The sequence below is a fragment of the Rousettus aegyptiacus genome, unplaced genomic scaffold, assembly GCF_014176215.1.
Source record: "Rousettus aegyptiacus isolate mRouAeg1 unplaced genomic scaffold, mRouAeg1.p scaffold_m13_p_6, whole genome shotgun sequence".
NCBI classification, from domain to species: domain Eukaryota; kingdom Metazoa; phylum Chordata; class Mammalia; order Chiroptera; family Pteropodidae; genus Rousettus; species Rousettus aegyptiacus.
Window position 1 is genome coordinate 70,115,069 of NW_023416309.1, and position 20,173 is coordinate 70,135,241.

General features: G+C 37.6%; 1 protein-coding gene across 8 annotated transcripts in view; it reads right to left on the reverse strand.

Moving 5' to 3' along the window:
• The window catches only part of LOC107517402 (protein shisa-6), a 597,831-nt gene that overhangs the window by 141,116 nt on the left and 436,542 nt on the right, over window positions 1–20,173 (reverse strand). For 7 of the 8 annotated variants that reach the window (XM_036223917.1, XM_016158078.2, XM_016158077.2 and 4 more), the window contains 4 exons: window positions 19,243–19,450; window positions 8,347–8,512; window positions 6,591–6,693; window positions 5,791–6,030 (listed from right to left, as the gene is read on the reverse strand). In XM_036223917.1, the coding sequence (XP_036079810.1) occupies window positions 5,791–6,030; window positions 6,591–6,693; window positions 8,347–8,512; window positions 19,243–19,450 (717 nt within the window). Of the gene's footprint in view, window positions 1–5,790; window positions 6,031–6,590; window positions 6,694–8,346; window positions 8,513–10,050; window positions 11,943–19,242; window positions 19,451–20,173 lie in introns of those variants that run through there. The other variant, XM_016158083.2, reaches the window with a different exon arrangement.

A 20,173-nucleotide genomic window follows, 5' to 3' on the forward strand; every position in this document is an offset into this window, starting at 1 on the left:
TACTTCATACCTATCATAATGGCTATCATCAATATAATAAATCTAAAATAATATGTGTTGGTGAGGATGTGGAGAAAAATGAATCCATGTGTACTGTTGGTGGAATTGCAAATTGGTATAGCCAGTATAAAACAGTTTGGAGTTTCCTCAAAAAATTAAAAACAGAACTACCTTATGACCCAACAATTCCACTTCTGGGTTTTTATCTGAATAAATTCTCAACACTAAATAAAAAAGATATATGCACTTCTATGTTCACTGCAGTGCAATCTACAATAGCCAAGATATGGAAGCAACCTAAGTGTCCATCAAAAGATGATTAGATAATGAAGATGTGGATAATGAAGATGTGGTACATGTATACAATGCAATATTACTCAGCCCTAAAAAAGAAATGAAATCTTACCATTGCAATGACATGGATGGACCTAGGATATTATGCTAAGTGAAATAAGTCAGACAGAGAAAGACAAATACCATATGATCTCACTTATATGTGGAATCTATAAAACAAAGTAAATGAACAAACCAAACAGAAATAGACTCATAGATACAGAGAACAAACTGATGATTGCCCGATGAGAGTTGTGGGGCTGGGTGAAAAAGTTGAAGGGATAAAGAAGTAAAAATTTGTGGTTACAAAGTAGTCACAAGGATGTGAAGTACAGCACAAGGAATATAGTCAATAATATTGTAATAATTTCGTATAGTGCTAATTGGGGCAATCACCTCATAGATTATATAAAAGTCTAATCACTATGCTGTACACCTGAAACTAATGTAAAATAACATTGAATATCAACTCTAATTGAAAAATAAAAATAAAAACAGAAAAAATTAAGATTATGTGTAATTATAACAGTAATTTAAGGAATACGCACAAAAACACATACACATAAGAAGTAAAAAAAAAATGACAAAAACATAAGTGTGGAAGAGGTGAGTAAAGATGGTAGCAATTATAGAATATGTTCAAACTTAAGCAACCATTAACTTAAAATGGATTGCTATAAACATAGCATGGTATATATGAAGCACATGGTAACCATAAACCAAAAATCTACAGGAGATATTCAAGAGGTAAAGAGAAAGGAATCCAAACATGACACTACAGAAAGTCATCAACATACAAGAGAAGATAGCAAAAGAATAAGAAAAGAACAGAGAAGAACTATAAAAACAATCAGAAAACAAATTGCATACCTATTAATAATTACTTTAAATATAAATGGAATTAATGCTTTAATCAAAAGGTGAGTGGATAAAGAAAATGTGATATATATGTACATAAATATGAACATTATCACTTGACCATAGGAAAGAATAAAGTCTTATTATTTCCAATAATTTGGATGAACCTAGATGGTATTAAGTGAAATAGGTTAGACAGAAAAAGACAAATACCATATGATTTCAGTTATATGTGGAATCTAAAAAGCAAAATAAATGAACAAGCAAGACAGAAACAAACTCATAGATATAAAGAACAAACTAATGGTTGCCAGATGGGATGGGACCTTAGGGGCTGGGTGAAAATGGAAAAAGGATTAAGAAATACAAATTGGTAGTTACAAAACAGTCACAGGGATGTAAAGTACAGCTTTGGGCGTATTAATATTATGATAATATTATAATAATAATACATGATGTCAGATAGGTGCAAGACTTATTGGGGGAATCACTATGTAAGTTATATAAATATCTAACCAGTATGCTATACACCTTGTATTATTGGTATTCAATAATATAATATTGAATATCAATTGTACTTGAAAAATAAAAATAAAAAAAGAAATAGATGACATTAACATCTTATCACAACTGGTAAATAAAGAAAAATCTGAATTGTCTAATATGTATCAAAAAAATTGATTCATAGTTTAAAATCTTCCACACAAAAAAATATAGATGATTTCATCAGTAAATTCTTCCAACACTTAAAGAAGGCACAATACGATCTTTTACAAAATCTTCCAGAGAGGAGACTAAAAGGAAACACTTCCTAATGTATTTTATAAGGACTTTATTACCTCAGAATAAAAGAAGAAAGAAAAATTATAGACCATTCTTATTAATATAGATGTGAAAACTTATATAGAAAAAATAGTAAATGGAATCCAGCAAAATATAAAAAGTTTAGCATGTAACAGCTAAACTGGATTGATCTCAAAAGTACAAGGTTGATCTTACATTTAAAAATAATCAATATAATTTATCACAGGAAAAAAGGAGAAAAATGACATAATTATTTCAATGGATATAGAAAAATGATTTGTTATGTTTCAACATACATTAATGATTAAAACTTAGCAAGCTATAAAAAGGAAGAAGTTTTCTTTATCTGGCAAATGGTATCCACAAAAAACCTATAATAAGCATCATACTTAATAGTCAACTATTAAAAGCTTTTCCTCTCAAATTAGGAATGCAGAAAGATGTCATTCTTACTACCATTCTTCAACATTGTAAAGGGAATTGTAACCAGCACAGTAGGACAAGAAAAATAAATTAGAAGCTTTAAAGATTGGAAAGAAAGAAATTATTACTATTGTTATTTTTTACCAACATCATGATTGTATACATAGGTACAAATGTAATATTGAACAAACATATAAAAATATTTACCATATGATTCTCTTTATATAAAGTCCCAAAATAGGTCAAAATAACTTATGGTATTAGAAGTTCAGACAGTAGTCCTGGGAGGAGGAGGAAAGAGTGAATGGAAGGGAGCCTAGGGGGACTTCAGGGATGCTAAGAATGTTCTATTTCTTGATCTGAATTGTGGTTACACAGGTTTGATGACTTTGTGACAACTAACCAAGCTGTATGCTTATGACTTAATGTGCTTTTCTACTTGTATGTTATGATTTAAAAGCTCATTTAAAAAAAAATTTAGTAAGCCCCTTTAGTCCCACATATATCTCTCAGTCTCTTTCTCCTCAGCTCGCCGAGGTATCAGCCATGTATGAGATGTGGAGGGCAGGAAAAGGCACCAACCAGGAGTCCTGACTTCCACGACTGTCTTTTATAGTGAGGTGTGCTATCAATTGAAGTTTATAAGCCCTGTTATAGCCAAACTCTCAAGCCGAGTGAAAATTAAGGGCCGAGTCAGTGTGAACATGTCAAGTTACAACTTTTCACTATCTCAGACAGTTAGTTATGTGTAACATGGAGATGGGAACAGTTAATGATTTCTGCTACTCAGAGCACTATGTAATTCTGTCCTGATTAAGACAGAGGGAAGTGTAGAGACTGTGAATTACTGAGTCTTAGATCAAGCTGGATGGAGGACAACAGTGCTTGTCTCTTAGTGGGCTTTCAATCATACCCTTAGGTTCTTCTGTCAGGCCTCCAGAAAAGCAGGCAGTCAGGGAGGGGGTGCATAGGGAGGTTGTAGTCAAGCTTTGAGGAAGGCGAAGAGCTGTTTGGTTGAAGGGTGGAGGGTGGTGCAGTGGGGAATGCATATTCCCATACTTGAAGCAGGTGGCTGACAGCTGGTTGGTTACAGAGTGGCTTACTTGGAACAGAATTCAGGGAGTTGCCCTTCAGGCTACCTGAGTCAGTTAAAGAAACAGGCCAGGGGAAACAAGAGACTCACCCTCATTCCAGTATCTCATCTGGTTCTTCCTCAACATCGAACCAGTAGCCACTAAAACAAGCCTGGCATAGAACCTTCCTTCCTCAGGAAGCTTTTTTTGCCCCCAAATTGCCTGCACAGTAGAGCTGAATGCTCCAGTTTTGGATATCAGTGTTGCTGCTTACCAGTTATATGATCATGCTCAAGGTATTTTATTTGTCTGCAGTCATTTCTACATTGGAAATAATCTGTATTTTACCTTATGTGGTTGTTATGATTAAATTATTAGCTAATAGATGTGAAGGGTTTAGGATTGTGCTCAATAAATATTACCTATTATTACAGACTAAAGTAAGGCTTTTTATGAGGGCCCACTCTGGTTTCAAATTACCTTCCCAATCTCACCTGTAATCAACCCCTCCATATTGCTCTTCGTTCCCACCAGACCAGACTACTTGTTATTCCACTAACATCATTTATACTTTTCTACTGCCATGAGCATTTATGCTATCATCTACTAGCTGATAACTTCTCTGAGTCTCTGTTAAATTGGGATAATAATGTGTATCCAAAAGGATTTTCATGAGTATAAATTTCGGGTTGTGCAGATGACATGGTGCTTTTAGTGAAAGAGGCTAATGTCTCTTTTCCCTTTAGTTCTGCCACTATGAGCAATGTGAATTTGATCAAATGACTTTAACTTCTTTATTTTTTCACTTAGAAAATGAAGATGGTAACTTCCCCACTTCATTGTGCTACAGTGAAATTTAAGAGAGAGATTGTGTGGTAAAACATGACTTTCTCAATTAATATTCAATAAATGGGAAATAAGAGTGGGCATACACAAACTTTGCCATCATCTAGGTTTGAGAGCTGTGGAACTGTGACCTTTATAGGCTTGGAGCTGAGTCTTTCTTACTGCTTTAACTATCTTATGCTGCTTCTCCTTACCTGCAGTACAGATGAGAAGGAAAGAATAATGTGGTGGAAAGGAACCCAAAGACCTAGATTCTGGTTCCAGTTCCTTCACTGGATGGCTGTGTGTCTTAGGCAAATCTATTTAATCCCTGTGGGTCTATGTTTCCTCATTTTTAACTGAGGTTATGTTTGGGAGAGACATAATCCAGTCAGAAATGCTGTCCTGAGCCCACTTACTTGTGTTCTCAGAAACTTGACCTTGCTGTAGGGCTCAGTGGTAAGACTTTCTGAGGCATAGCTTTTCTATCTTTTAACTTTTTAATGTTTAGTAGGGTTCTGACCCTTACGGTCAAGAGCCCTGTGTGGAACATGTAGGCCTTATATCCTCAGGGTCTAGACTTTTGCTATTCTCAGTTTCCCCAAAGTCCTAGCTCCACAGGTAGTGGCTGGGTAATTATTTCCAAATACATGTGTTCCTCTGGAGGGTCATGCCTCACTCTCTGATATCACTGACATTTCCCTACAAGTGTGAAAGGCATCCTTCCCTCAGTAATGGCTCAGTGCCATTTTGGGGAGAGGTTCCCTGAAAAGTAGTTAGTGTAGATTCTTGTCCAGGATGTGAGAGTTGTGGATGTCACCATGTGAGGATACTGTATCTGACCAAGGGGAAGAGAGGGCCAGAGTCTGCTATGTTGCCCTCTGGAAGTTTTGATAGTGGAGGGCCAGGCACCTGGAAGCAATGGGCAAAAACAGGCCACCATACAGGCAGCTGAAATGATTGGAAATGACTTTGGCTTGGAAAAGAACCTGGAATATTTAGGACAGAGACATCCCTGGGGTTGACAGATGATGTCTTAGGAATGTTACAGTATGGTTTCTTCAGGAAGCAGATCTATCCTGCATGGTTTGGGGGACATTCTTTTTTACCTCAATAACAATAAATTTATGACCAGGGACTACAGTATACTTTTGTCTTTCTTCTGTGCCATTTTTCCTTCCTAAGTATGCTGGAATCAGTATATAATATTGTCCCCAAGATGCTGAGTCTTCTCCAGCCCAAAGGAATCAACTCAGAAATGGTTTCTGCTTACTGAGAAATAATTTAGTCAACAAACAGAACTCTGTTTTGTTGAAGTTATGGAGCCTGCAACACTATGTTTACCTGTTTATGTTTATGACTATGTGAACTGTGCCTTTGCTAAAAGTTTGGCATTAACTATTATTTTACTAAGAATGGGAGGAACTAGAACACCACTAAACCTTCTAGGGGATATTGGAGAAGATGAACTCACCTGGAAAATGTTGGCAAAGTCTCTGAGGTTAAAGATATAGTGAAATTTGATTGCTGTGGGTAGGAATGTGGTGGCTATTTTCTGATGGAAAGTAAGGGCTAGGTTGATCAGCTGGGGGATGGATTTCTGCAGTGATGCTAGGAAGTTTCCAAGCTTGAGGTGCTGAGTCAGGATGGTGCTGTAGATGGAGGACAGGGCGTCTGCTCCCGGAAAAGAAAGGACAAACACACTGAAGTGACGCTGTACAAGAAAATAGGCATGTGGAGGAGACCCAAGTTAGAGATCCATTATCACAGAGTAAAAGTGATTTTTTTTGAATTTAGATAAAACAATTAAGAATTCTTATAAGGGCTTCAAATTCTATATTCTGGTCACATTTTCCACATTAAATGCAAATTCATATCGAGTCATTATTTATGGGCTTTGGACCTTGGGTCAAAATGTAGTTAGGGGTAGTAGGACATGAATTGAATTTGGCCTCAGGGAATCTGTGTCCAAATCTGAATCTTATACTGAGTGCATCCACATGACCTTGGGAGAGACATTTCATCTCTCTGAAGATTTCTCGTTGTGAAGAGTGAATTAAATCAGATAAGCTCTACAACCACTTCCAGCTCTAAAAGATTCATGACTCTGGGTCTATGAGTTTTTCTGTCTTCCTAGAAATGTGAGTCACCATCTGGTATGATTTATCACTTTAAAAGGCTAGACAGGGGAAGGGCCATTGTTGTTTATGATCAGGTGACATCAGCCCTGGTAAGGCAGTATTTAGGACCACATTACTACAGCTCCTCCCATACCTGAAGCCGTGGGTTTATGGTGAAGCTGCCTGCAGTAGGGTTCATACAGGAAACATACTGTACATTCATGATCTCCTTTAGAGACAGTTTGTTCCGATCATACCTGGAATAGTCAGAAACCACAGGTGAGAATCGTGTGAGGGTCTAGGCAGGCGAATGCATTGTCAAGGTGACATGTGATGTGCTGCTGCCCTATCATTCATGTGTTTGGTAAAAAAAAAAAAAGTCTAGATCCATTGGTAGAGATTTAGAAGAGACAAGAGCCTAGGACAAAATCCTGATGGATCCAATACTTATGGAAATAGCATAGGAAGAAGAGACCAAAAGGATGGACTAAGAGATAGGAGAAAAATCAGGGGTGCATGGCACCCCAGAAGCAAAGAAAGTCAGTATTTCCAAAAGGAGAAGGCAGTCAACCATGTCAAGTGCTGCAGAGAGAATAATAATGATGGTGACTTAACAGGGTCTGGGGACTTCATAATAAAGATACAGTTAGTATTGAGCAAGAACAGTTAGTGAAGTAGAGGAAATAGAAACTAAATAACAGTGCACTGAAAAGTGAGTAGGAAATGAGGGAGTGAAGACAAATTGCATTGGTTATGCAGGGAGAGAGACAGAGCAATAGTTAGAAAATGATTTTTTTAAAACAATAGAAGAAATTATACAAGTTTAAATAATGATGTGAAGGAGACAAGGGGAGTAGTTAATAAAGCGAGGATTTCAAGAGGTAGAAAAAAGTAGAATCACGATGCTGGTGGGTGGTTAAGCCTTAGGGAAGATGTCACAGGAAGAGGGAGAAAAGGATGCATGGGGATGGAAGTAAGTTGTACAGGTGCAGAAGCAAGAGAAAGAGATGGCATATAACTATCAGCTGAGGTAAGGTGGGAAGCTTGAGGAGAGAATACGAAACAGATATTTCTGAGAGTGGAAATGTAAACATGTGAAAGCAATATGGTAGAATTTCCAGGAAGTTTCTACTTCCTGTTTGAGTTTTGCAACCATGCATTCAAAGTAGAACAAGTAAGCATGGCTGATTTTTCCCCCCAGTATATATAGTCCAGCTGCTCAGATGCTGGTGTGGAGATTGTGGGTATTTCTACATGGCAGACACCCAACAAAGACTTAGGAATGAATGAAAGGCAACTCAGGTTACCATTGCAACTGTAGCTCCCTCTGAATTCCCTCTTTATACTCCCCATTCTTTTGCAGCGGTCCATTCAATGCGAGGTAGGAAGGTGAGCCAAAAGGGTCTGAAATCACTGACTTGCTTTTTTTTTTCTGACAAGTTCAGATCTTTTACCATTAAAAACTATAGTGTTACAAGAGATAATATGAGATCCTGTAAGTTGCTCCGAAGAGATGAAAGCTGTTTAGACCCTCAGACACAGGTGCTCTATATGGTATGTTAGGTGTTACCATGGAAGCGCTTGCTCAGTGCTATGGTTGGGGGAGGGGAGTGGTTAATTCTGCTTTGGGGTTTGGAAGGCAACTTTTGAGATGAATATTGATGAAAAGAGTAGGGTTTTTTCCTTATATGAGAGCTGAGTACTTTCTTTTCATGTAGGTAGTAAGGCCCCTGTCTGAAAGTGTACTCCAGGAAATGGAGAATTCCATCAGGAATGGGGTTTGCCATGGGGATTCTAATCTGGCATCAGAACAAAACTGAAGTTTGCAGCTTCAGTGGAATAATGACTGGCCTTCAGCCCTGCTTTAATCATCTGCCTGCTAGCCCCAGTGCCTTTGTGTGTGCTCTTACCAATGGCCATAGTCCAGGTGCTGCCTGATGATGGTATGGGGCTGCACAGTTCCATAGGCATCTACCTCAGGCATGTTCATGTCATCAATGAAATAGATAAGCTTTTTATTCCCTGGGGGACCATAATTTCTGCCAGCCTTCTTTTCTAGAGGTTTCTCCAAGACACCTAATGAGAGAGCCAGTTAGTGAGAAAAGGACATTAAAACTTCAGATACCAGTACTAAGACAGTACTATTGTCAAGGATGAGCAATGATGCTGTGTGCATTTGTGTGCAAATAACAGCAGCAGCTACTACAGATATAGGCATTCTACAGGACCAGAAGGTGACATTGGAATTACCTCGCAGTAATAGTGACAATATCCACCAGGCGTTGAACGTCTTACTATGTGAAGTGTGTTAGGTTTTTACAAACATTAATTATCTCAGTTTTTCCTTACCACATCGCTGTAAGATTAGTACTATTGTCTCATTTTACAGAAGAGGAAACTGAGGCCCAGAAGAACAAAACTTCTCTAAGATAGAGCCAGGATACAAATCCAGAGCAGTTAAATGACAAAGCCTGTGCTCTTTCTATGATACTTGTGGTCTCAGTTTTCTTTGTTTATAGGCCAGAAATAGAAGATACCTTGACTGTCCCAAGGCCTCATATTCTCACTCTGAGGAAATCTACAAATAATCAGATCTTGAGCAGACCTGTTTTCTATACCTAGAATAGCAGAGGCACATGAAGGCTGTGGCTTTCATCCCAGGGCTGGGTGGAGGCCTTTCCCACCTCTGGGATTAAAGAGAGGAATTAGATACATTGTCAACAGTGTTCTCAAATAGTTCTCCTCCAAGGGTTTTCCCTGAGGGAGAATAGAAACAATAGCCTCAGAGAATTTTTCAGAAGCTTCTAGTATCATGAAGAGATCCTCCTCCCCACCTTTAGGTTATCAGGTCCTCAACCAGAGCATCTCAATGTCTTTCTGCAGACTCAGTACAGACTCTCTTCTGGAGTTATGTCTTCAATTATCCAGCCAGAGGGAAGAAATCAAATAGTATAATTTCCTAGCCTGACAAGACTTGCTTAGAACAAACTTAATAGGGTAGAAGTATATATATATTTTTCAACCAAGCAATTAAATATTTATGTATTGCAAGAACCAACACTTCCTATTACAACTTGAAGCTCTAAGAACTGTCTGATTCCTTTTCTTGAAAAACAAATTTGTAAACAAGGAGAAAGGGTCAATAGATATATGAAGGTGACAGAAAGACAAGTTACTTCAAGAAGCTTGAATATTCTAATTTTCTGGTCCCGAGTTAAAGTAAGTGTTTAAAATATGAATTAAATTTAAATTTAATTAGCATCCAATTAACATTCACTATCAACCAATTAATCATCCAACACCTTTTTCCCCACTAAGGATATAACAAATATATATATATGAGATCTGTCAAAATGAAATATAATTAATGGGCTGCCAAGGACATGTTTTTGAAAACAGTCCTTCTAGTAGACAATCCTCTCCTTAGGAAGACTGTTTTTCCTCCTCCCAAAGCAGTGATATTCAAATCAACCTCTGGAATTAAGCAGACCCTGTAATTTGGGTTGATTAAGCTCTTTATGCTTCTAAAGGATTATTGAGGAGAAAAACATGTCGGTTAGTAAAAAGTGGCCTTAGAATGCACCAGATTATCTCAAAAGCACAATGTTAAGTACCTTGAGGAGAGGACTTCCTGGGAAAAGGCACACACACTTTTGATCCCTTCTTGACCAAGCTATGCTCCAAGTCACATCTAGGATGGAACGGTAGTAAGTTACTCTGTTTCCAGCCAGAACTGGAGGAGCAGAGTGGATTTAAGTTTCAGCAAACATGTTGATGTTGAAGGTGCTAAACACATGAGACATATAGAGAAATGTGACCCTCCCACCACATTTCTGGGTTTAGCATTGTCATAAGCAAGTCCTGAGAGTCAAGCCCATACCTGCATCCTGAGTTCATCTGTACTATCTTACTGAATTTGTTCATATGGAACGACTTGGCCTTCAGCTAGTGGTCATATGGAGCAGCACTAAGATGCCCTCTATGTTTTTATTCATGCTTTTTCTCCAGCAATATTTTACTACCATTTTAAAGAGCAATTTCATTTTCCAAGTGAGTTCCCATTTGTATCTTGTTTCACTGTCTCCAGTGCTACCATCCTTGTCCAATGACTCTCACCTGGAAATTACAAAATCCGCCCAAATGGTCTTCTTACTTTTACCCTAGGTCCCTTCACTATATTTTCAAAATAGCAAACAGAGTATCCTTGTACGAGGTAAGTCAGATCATGCCAGTCCTTTGTTTAAAACTCTCCAGTGGCACCCCATCTCATTTGGGGCAAAAGCCAATCTGGTTACATCCACAAAATTTGCATCTCTGTTTTTTTCTTGTATTGCTCCCATCTTCACTCCCTCTGTTCCAACCACCTTGATTCTGACACACTAGCTGCCTCAGGGACTTTGCTGTGGTTGTTTCCTCTGCCCAGAATCCTTTTCTCCCAAATGCTAGCACAGTTTGCTCTTTTAGTTCCATCAAGTATTTATTTACTCAAATGCTATTTTCTCAGTAAGCCCCTCCCTGGCAATCTATCTAAAATTAACCCCCTACCTCCTATTCGCTGTCCCCACTTCATTTTTCTCCATAACACTTATTACCACTTAATATCCTAAATGTCTTACTTATTTATCTTGTTTACTATCTCATCTCTTCCACACTCTAAACTCCAAGAGACTAGGAATTTTTCTGTTTTTTTTTTCATTATCATAACCCTAGCACATAGAATATTATCTAGCATAAAGTGCATGTTCAAAAAACATTTATTAAATAAACAAACGAATGTATTTTATTATTATAACAAACCTCATCAACAAGCAAAGAAAGACTTATTATCTCCATTTTGTAAGTAAGGAAACAGATGCTAAGGCAGGTTAAATGCCTTGCTGGAACTAGAATTCAGGTCTGTTGACAATGATTTTATCGCTTCTTTCATATCATCAGAAGAAAATCCTTGCAAGCCCTCACAGCCCAACCTTTCTCTAGAGTCATCCCTGATAATCCCAGTCTTATCGATTCCTCCAGTTTCTAAACTCTAGAGCAGTATATTCATTCATCCATGGAGCAATACTATGGAGGACTTGATGGGCATTATGTCATTGATTCCTAAAAGCAGCCCCATCCCATATTGTCATCAGCTTTTTAAAAAATCTTTTAAAAAACAAGAAAACTGAGGCTTAGAGAAATTCACAGACTTTATCCAAAGTAATACACAGCTACTGAAGGCAAAGTCAGGATTCTACCCTGGCTTATCTCATGTAACCACTACTGTAAGCTACTTCTTAAACATGACTACAACATGGCTTTTGCCCTTGGGAAATCTCCAGTTTGGTTAACTCATTTTTTGACCATACTTTTGGCAGAGAGCGTTAGTAATTAATCATGTCTTACTCGGCATCGACATGATTTGTGTACCTGTGTTTGAACTATTTTCATTCCACATTATCTAATTTTTCATGTGTTTAGATGTTTCAGTTATATTATGAGGGCTTTGAGTTTATTCTTTCAAAAATAACATCCTTTGCTTGATTATAAAAATAATACATATTCATTATATAAAGATTAAAAAGCACAAACAATCACAATGATGAAAATGAAAATTGTCCATAATTCTATCGCCTAGCAATAAGCATTACTTTCAAGTCTACTTGCTCTGGCAGATTTTTCCTTTACAAAATCAGAATTATACTGAGTATTCTACTTGTAAATTTTTTTATTTCACATATTGTAAACATCTTTATATGATAATACATATCCTCCTTAAAACTTGATTTTAATGGCCACATTGTGTTCTATAATTTGGAGGTATCAAAATTTATGGAATGGTTTCTTTATTGTCTGAAACGTGTTGTTTTCAATTTTTTTTATACATTGGAGCTCCTTTCTCCCATTCCAAGCAGAGTGTGTTGCCTACTAGAGAGAAATCTTTGTGATTTAATTTTGTGTCATCTCCTTTCTGGAAAACATTAAGGTAAGTGGACAAATGTTGTCTACCTGCAATAATGGAAACTTGATGCTCTTTTGAGGTTGAGAGTTTGATCAGATCTTATATGGTCCTGTCCAGCCTTAAACTTTTAATGAACAGGTTATAGAGATTCATTTTCCATAAAGACTCAGACTCCTGAGCTCCTGCCTAATTGGTATGATTAAGTACTCAAATATTTGTTGAACTAATAATTTAAATTGCAGTTGGGCAGTAAGAAAATTCAGAATTGTGAAGAGCATCACCTTTGGCTCATTCTCTCCATACTGCAAATATAAGCCCCTGGATGCTTTGATTGAGTTCTTTGCTCATCTATTTCCCTTTCTAAACTATCTTGTCTATGGATCATTGCAAATTTATTTTATTTAAAAAAATTATATTTTTAAAAAGAATGAGAAGAGGTGTAAGGTATATTGATAGACATAAAACATACCAATTAAAATAGAGACTAAAATGGATTCCAAAACAATATAGAATTATTCACACTGGTAATCTAAGATGGCATAGTTACTATTACCAAATTAAAATGCATCTCACATTGTCCATTTTGAAGTGCCTACTTGAAAGCTCAGAACTAAATCTGTGTTTAATTACACTAATCATGTCATCTCACAATACTGGTACAAATTCATTTCTACTTTGTATGAAAAAATTTTTCAAGTACAAAATTCTAAAAAGCGTATATCATAGATTCTTACAAAATGTTTATAAGGCTACAAAATAGGCATGATCATCTACTGAAATTTTACAGAAAATATAAAAATAACTTAAAATTATCTTTTATCTCCTATCCTTCAACAAAACCCAAGGGCAGATCATTAAACTGTAACTCAGCGAAAGGAATGAAAACAGTGCAACTCGGCTGTGGATTTTAGAGAAGCTAGAAGAACAGAATGAGCACAGATCTCTGCCTCTCTCAACTTGAGATGCCAGTGTTATTAATCTGTGACTTGTACAGCTGTTGGAGAGCAGTTAATTGAAATCTGAGTGTTTCCATGACCAGCTAAAGGGCCTATTTTATTTACCATCAAAGGGAAAGATATCCATGTACTCTAGATATTAGATGGACAAAAGCAATGTTGGCATTCTACTATGAAAATTCAGATATCTGACTTATAGTCTTATCAAAGGAGAAGGCCACTACAGCTTGATGAAATATGACAGCTTGGCTATTAACTCATTGTGTGATTTAGAGATAAGTCACTTAACACCTCTCAGCCTCATTTTCTCATCTTGTAAAGATAGGGACTATCATCTCTGTGATGGACACCATTATAACTCCTTTCTCTTTAGTCACTTTCCAGTTGGGGTGGCCCTGTGACACAGTTCTGAATGAAAAGACACAGACATAAGTGTATGTTCCTGGAGAGCTATCATTTCCTGACATGGGCACCAACTTTCCCCTTTATCTTTTTTTTTTTTTTCCTTTAGAATGAAGATGTAATGGCTGGAGCAGCAGCCATCCTGCCACATTGAAGGAGAAGATAAGAGAATAACAGATATTATAGCATTAATATCATTGAATCATTGATTTAGCATTAGCCACTGCCTACCACAAGACTCCTGTTGAATGAAAAAAAAATCTCTGTTAATGCCACTATCATCAGATTTTCTGCTGCTTGCATTATGGATACAGTGTCTCATTGGGTAGAGAAGCTAATGAAGCTAAAGCACAAAGTCTGGCGTATTATAAACTTTAAATAAAGAATGTGTTATTCATACTGGTGAGAAATGGGAATGCCTGGAAACAAAACCCCCATTTGTATTTAAAAGAGTTCTGAATCTGTGTTTAGTAAAGTACTCAAGAAGACACTAGAGCTGGAGGTAATGAGAGAGAGGAGAGATGCCGGGAGTATCAAGAACCTGTCTTCTCTATTTAAAAAAGTATATGATTTTGAGAAAAATGGCATGTGATGGACTAGCAGAATGAGTAAGCTGCCAAATATTCCCCTGGAGACTTTGATAAATTGGCCTTCTGTGTGAGTTTTTGCCCATTTGAAAGTTGGAACATTTCTTCCAAAAACGTTATTTTTGTTTTAGCATAGTTTATGTTAAATTCTTTTTTTCAAGCAAAAAGAAGTTTGCATGTATTCCTTTTGTTTTGGTAGTTGTGGCTTAGAAATTAATGTGTAATAATTGTAAATTCATAATTTGAAGACTTTAATATTATTATAATAACAGCTTCCATTTACCAAGCACTCATGGTATGCTAGAAATCATTCTGAGTGTTTTATATATTTTATCTTGCTATTCAGGAATAAAAAGAATGAACTATTGATATACTCAACAACATGGATAAATAACAAAATCATACTGAATGAAAGAAGCCAGACAAAAAAAGAGTACATATTGTATGATTTCATCATATAAAATTCTAGAAAATACAAACCAACATATTGTGACAGAAACAGATCAGTGGTTGCCTAGACATGGGGTTGGGTGGGGGTTGGGTCAGAGGGAGGCCTTACCAAGGGACATAATAAACTTTCAGAGGTGATGGATATGTTCATTATTTAGATTATAATGATGGTTTCATAGGTGGGTGAAACTTTCAAAACTTATTGAATTGTATACTTTAATATGCGCTATGTAGTGTATGTAAATTACAACTTAAAAATGCTTTTTTAAAAGTGAAAATAATTTTAAAAATTATACTGCCTTTTAGTAGGAAAATGAATAAATAGCTATGGCTTATTCACACAATGGAATTCTATGCAACAATGAAAATCAATGTATTAAAACAGATAATGATTTAAAAAGTTGCCAAAAGAAGTTAGAGTATGGCATTTATTTAAACTTTAAATGCACACAACAGTATCTATGTTAATGGGTACATATATGTATCAAAAGTGTAAATTTGGAATGATATATAACTTTAGTAGTCCAATTAATAAGAGACGTGAAGGAAGAAGGGATGGGGGTGGTGTATTGGCTGTACATATAATGCTAAGATACATAGCAAAATGACAAAATGTTAACATCTGTGAAATCTGGGTGGTGGGTACATGGGCATCTGTTATATTATTTTCTGTACTTTTTTACATGATTGAACTACTTCATAATTTTTAAAAAGTTTAAGTAATTCTTCATCCCACTCTCAGTATCCAATTTCCCTTGCCAGGGGTAACTGTTATCAGTTTCTTATGTGTCCTTCTGGAAATACTGTAAGTATACTTATAAGCATATATAAATATATAGTTGTGTGTTAATTTTTATATATCTCTTTTTAAGCAAGACAGAATCTGGAGCATACTATGCACACTGTTCTGCATCTTTCTTTTGTCACTTAACAAAGCTTTGGAGATAGTCCCAATTCTATTAATATAGAATTGCCTCATTCTTTGTAATAATGCTTAGCATTCCATCATATGGATAATTAGGCTATTTCCCATCTTTCACAATTAAAGACGTATTATAAGCACACATTTTGCACACCTGTCTGGGTGTGCTACCTGTCTTTAAATCAGACTATACCATATCACATTCGGTATTTTCTTAAGGGCTTAAGTACAAACAGCAGTGAAAACACTGGACTGCAAAGAGTGATTGGCTCATGAGGTAGGTGAGACAGCTTGCCTCTTGTCTAAATGATAACAGAATATTCACTCTCTGGGTTCCTGTATCTCCTTTTATAAGTTTTCTATTTCACCTTAGATATCAACTGGATTTCTGGCTCCCACTTTTCTGTTAGTAACATTCTTCTTCCATTTTAGAAGCCATTTTGTTGCTTCTAAAATGTTCTGGGCTTAGAAGTCAAATAATCAAAGTTGTTTGGGCTGTGACTAAAGTAAGAGGAAGGAACTTCCCAGTAAAGGAAGTCAGCATTTTTCAGAAGTAAGAGTTTGAGCTTTGCTGCATGAACTTTGTTACATTTATGCAAGCTACTCAGGAGCTTTAGGTTACTCTCCAGTTCCTAGCTGGTTCTGGATAGGTAAGGTGAAAGGACAGATGCTTCATCCCTCACCTAGTGTGAGAGGAGGGATGGGACCCAGAGGCCACTAGAGAATTAAAAAGAGACAGAAAGTGTGTTTTAGTGTATGGCCAGCTGCAGTGAGGAGCCAGCATTCATGCTGGTTCTATTTGACAGCATCCTGGAACTTTTAAAAAAATATTTCTCAGTATTCTGACAGGAGGGAAGGAAAAACTCCAGGTGAGGTTCTGGCAATGTAAGAAGCTCATCTTCTCTTTCTTGGCTATGAATTTTTCTTCTCTATTTACAGTATTTTTTATATTATAAAATCATAATAGGATTCTAGAAAATAACTCCTTGAAATACTCAAATAGTACCACTAATGATAATAGTAATAATATCAAATATTTATTGCAGTTTCCAACGTATTTTCTTACCAGGGAGGTAATATTGCATAATGGTTAGAACATAGACACTGAAGTCAGACTGTCTGGCTTCAAACCATGGCTCCGCCACTTACTGTGTGCCTTAGGGTAGCTTATTTAACATCTTTGGTTTTATCATCTGTAACATGGGGATGATACAAGTACTTAGTTCCCATCACAAGGATGTAAAAAATTAAATAACTAAAAAATGTGTAAAAGTCTAATCTGAGGTAGTACCTGACACATACTTGGTGACTGTTTGATAAATGTCAGTTACCATCATCATCATCATCATCATCATCAGTGTAGTTGTAAATAACAGTAAAAATTGGTAGAAATGAACAGAGCTGATAATCTGATCAGTCACTGGACTCAAGGATTGCAAATAAGTGTAGTGGTAATATCTTTCCATGAACACAAAGAGAAATTATGTTAGGTAGACCAAACGGTGATAACGTGAACCAGCTTGGCATGTGAAGTCTGCTTATGACTATTGCTGGGAGCTAATGTGATGGTGCCAGGCCATGATAGAAGGTTATGACATTGCCTGACATAATGGTAGCTGGGAAGTCTCATGGAATAAAGATGAAGCTAGTAGTTTACTGGAGCTGGCTCTTGAGAGCTGATTGCTGAAACAGATAAACTTAAAATTAAGTAAATCATATTAAAAACAGAAATAATAATAATCAAAATTCATTACATCCTAATTATTTTGCTACATTTTGACATTATCTATGCTTAAGATTGTTTTCACCTAGTTTATCTGTAAAGCAGGAATATTATTAATGGTGTGCTAGTGTGCACTTCTTCTGGATTGCATGTTCACTGACATCACATTGGCAGCTTGAAATTGGTCATTGTCGTAGAATTTACACTAAGAAAATGGATGCAAATACAGACCAGGGCTTGATTCATTTTGTTGATTGTATAGATTTAAGAAAATGCTTGGGAAAAATGTTAATAATGCAGATTAAACTTAAAAATATATCATTCTTGTAACTATTTACATTGTGAAGAGAACAAACAATTGAAGTAGTCTTTCAGTATTCAAATAGAAGAAGCTCACATTATTGACCAACCAATGAAGTTTCAACATAAACTTTCACGATTTCACCCAGTCTTGTTAACATTCATATGGGAATTATAGTCAATTGCAGAATTGGGACTGGGGGTGTAGAATACTTATCAGCCCAGTAGTAGACGGAATCCTGGGGAGATCTCTCTCAGTCACTGAGGGGGAGGGAGAGGATAATTTTAACTTCTATCAACAAGCTTCAGGCACTTAGCTGCTATGAGAGGTAGAGAGCAGAGATAATATTGCTTTCTACTAGGAATAAAGAGCTGGCTGGACCCTAACTCTGGAAGAGTTGGCAAAATGGTGCAGAAAGAAGGTGGGAAGTGAGCTAGTCTCTCACATGAGAACAGGGGAAAGCATAGCACTGGCAACACCACAGTGCTTGCATCTGGGGCTCACACTAGGCAGAGGGCACAGAATGACCAGATAAATACAAATGGTTCAGGCTGAGCAGGTGGTTTTCAAGGTGTAGCCTGTTCTGCAAGTCTGCTGGCCTAAGGCCTGATGATATAGTCAGAGAGGAAAAGTGCTAGGTTCGCTTTTGATGTTATAAGTGATGGCTTATAACTTGCTGATCTGTAAATAGTACGTACACTGAATTCCTCATTTTTAGTGGATTTTGCATGCTAGGGGTGGGGCCAAGTTACAGAGAGTGGGGCAAGGCTTTTACAGTGTGAGGCCTAAGAGTGGACTTCCTCCCCAGCCCTGCCACTCCCCTTTTCTTTATGGGAGGTTGGCGTGGGCATTTCTTTGAAAGGAGGTTGTTTCAAGGGTTATTGTACCAAGTGTTTCTATAAAAAGAGGAAGTGACTCTAGTGAGAAGAAAACACCTGTAGTGAGCCTCTGACCCTGAAGTCACGCCTAGGAGGCTTCATGTCTACTAGGGAGCCCAATGTGTAAACTCCCAGTGAAAAGTATGTTCCATCTGGTCAGATACTGGAAGTACCACGCCAGCCTTGCCATTTGGTGGTGACCTTGGGCAATCATGTAGTTTTACCTAAGCCTCAGTTTCACCCTTTATACAATATGAAGGGTGAATGAAATGATCTCTAGATACATCAGGCATCAGGCGACAGAAATCTACAAGCCCATGCAAATCTCTCAATGGGTCTTCAGCAGGTTTTGTCGTCAAGGTGCTGAACTGCTCTGTGTTGAAATCCTTGCCCTGGAGTAATTTAGCAGGCAAGGGAGGAGTGCAGGGAGAAAGGAAGGGGGAAGGGGCTGTGTGCTAAGCATTGTTAGATAACTGGGATGGGTGTTGTGGAAGAGAAAGGAGAAGAAAAGCAAGAAGGGAATCGTGAGAGGAAATGTACTATCTAGCCGAGCAGGTACCTGATGCTCTCTCTACTCCAGCTCTGCATCAGGCACCGTGGCCACTCAGATGCCCCACACCTTCTCCTCCATGCCTTCTGGGCCCCTTACCCTGCAGCATCGCCGATGTTGTGTAGTAGTTAAATGGTACATTTTTCACGAGGTATTTCTCGGGGTCAAGGCTAGCCAGCTGAGCTCCCACCAGCACCGATTTGCCTGTGCCCGCGGGCCCCACCAGCATGACCGGCCGCTGCTTCTCCATCAGCCGCTCCATCAAATAGCACACTCGGATGGTTTCGCTTGTGTGCACCAAACAAGCCTGAAATGGGAACACGATGAGTGTGCCAGGCGCTCGTGGGAGAAACAGATGCACCGCCAAATGTTCTGGAGCATTTCAGAAGAAGGAATTCTGCTGTCATGGTGGAGCTCACTGCCTCAGGCAGGAGGGTCTTCCCTAATATCCATAGTAGACCATCCTATCAACTTATTTTCTGGGTAGAGGGCATTCTTTTCCTTCTCTACCAGCTCTGTCTGCCTCCCTGTGGCCTCTCTAATACATTTCAGAAACTTCTGCCTTTGTTCTCTCCCCTTCCCCTCTCAGATTGACAGTGGGGTCTAGTAATTAAGTTATCTAGCCTTTTGGAGGATATTATGACTTCGTTGCACCTACGATTTCCTCCAAAAGAGTCAGTAGCAGGTGATGACTAATTCCTTTTGGATACTGATAAGGGTCTGTGTCGGGAGCCATTAAGAGACACTGAAGAAGTAACGTAGCTGATAGCCATGAAGCAGCTGCTGCTGCTGAGACTGCTTGGAGCCATAAAGCAACTTCTGAGACTGTGTTATTAATGGTTAAAGGAAGCAAATGGTTAAGTTAAACATCACTGACCCTGGAGGGGAGGTTTGCCTCCTAAAGAAATCCTTGTAAGATAAGGGGATGTTTTACAACCCAGATAACAAGGATGTTATATGATCTTGTGTGAATGTCAGCATTCGAATGATATACCTTGTGCTTTGCTATTGTATCCAAAAACTTATATAA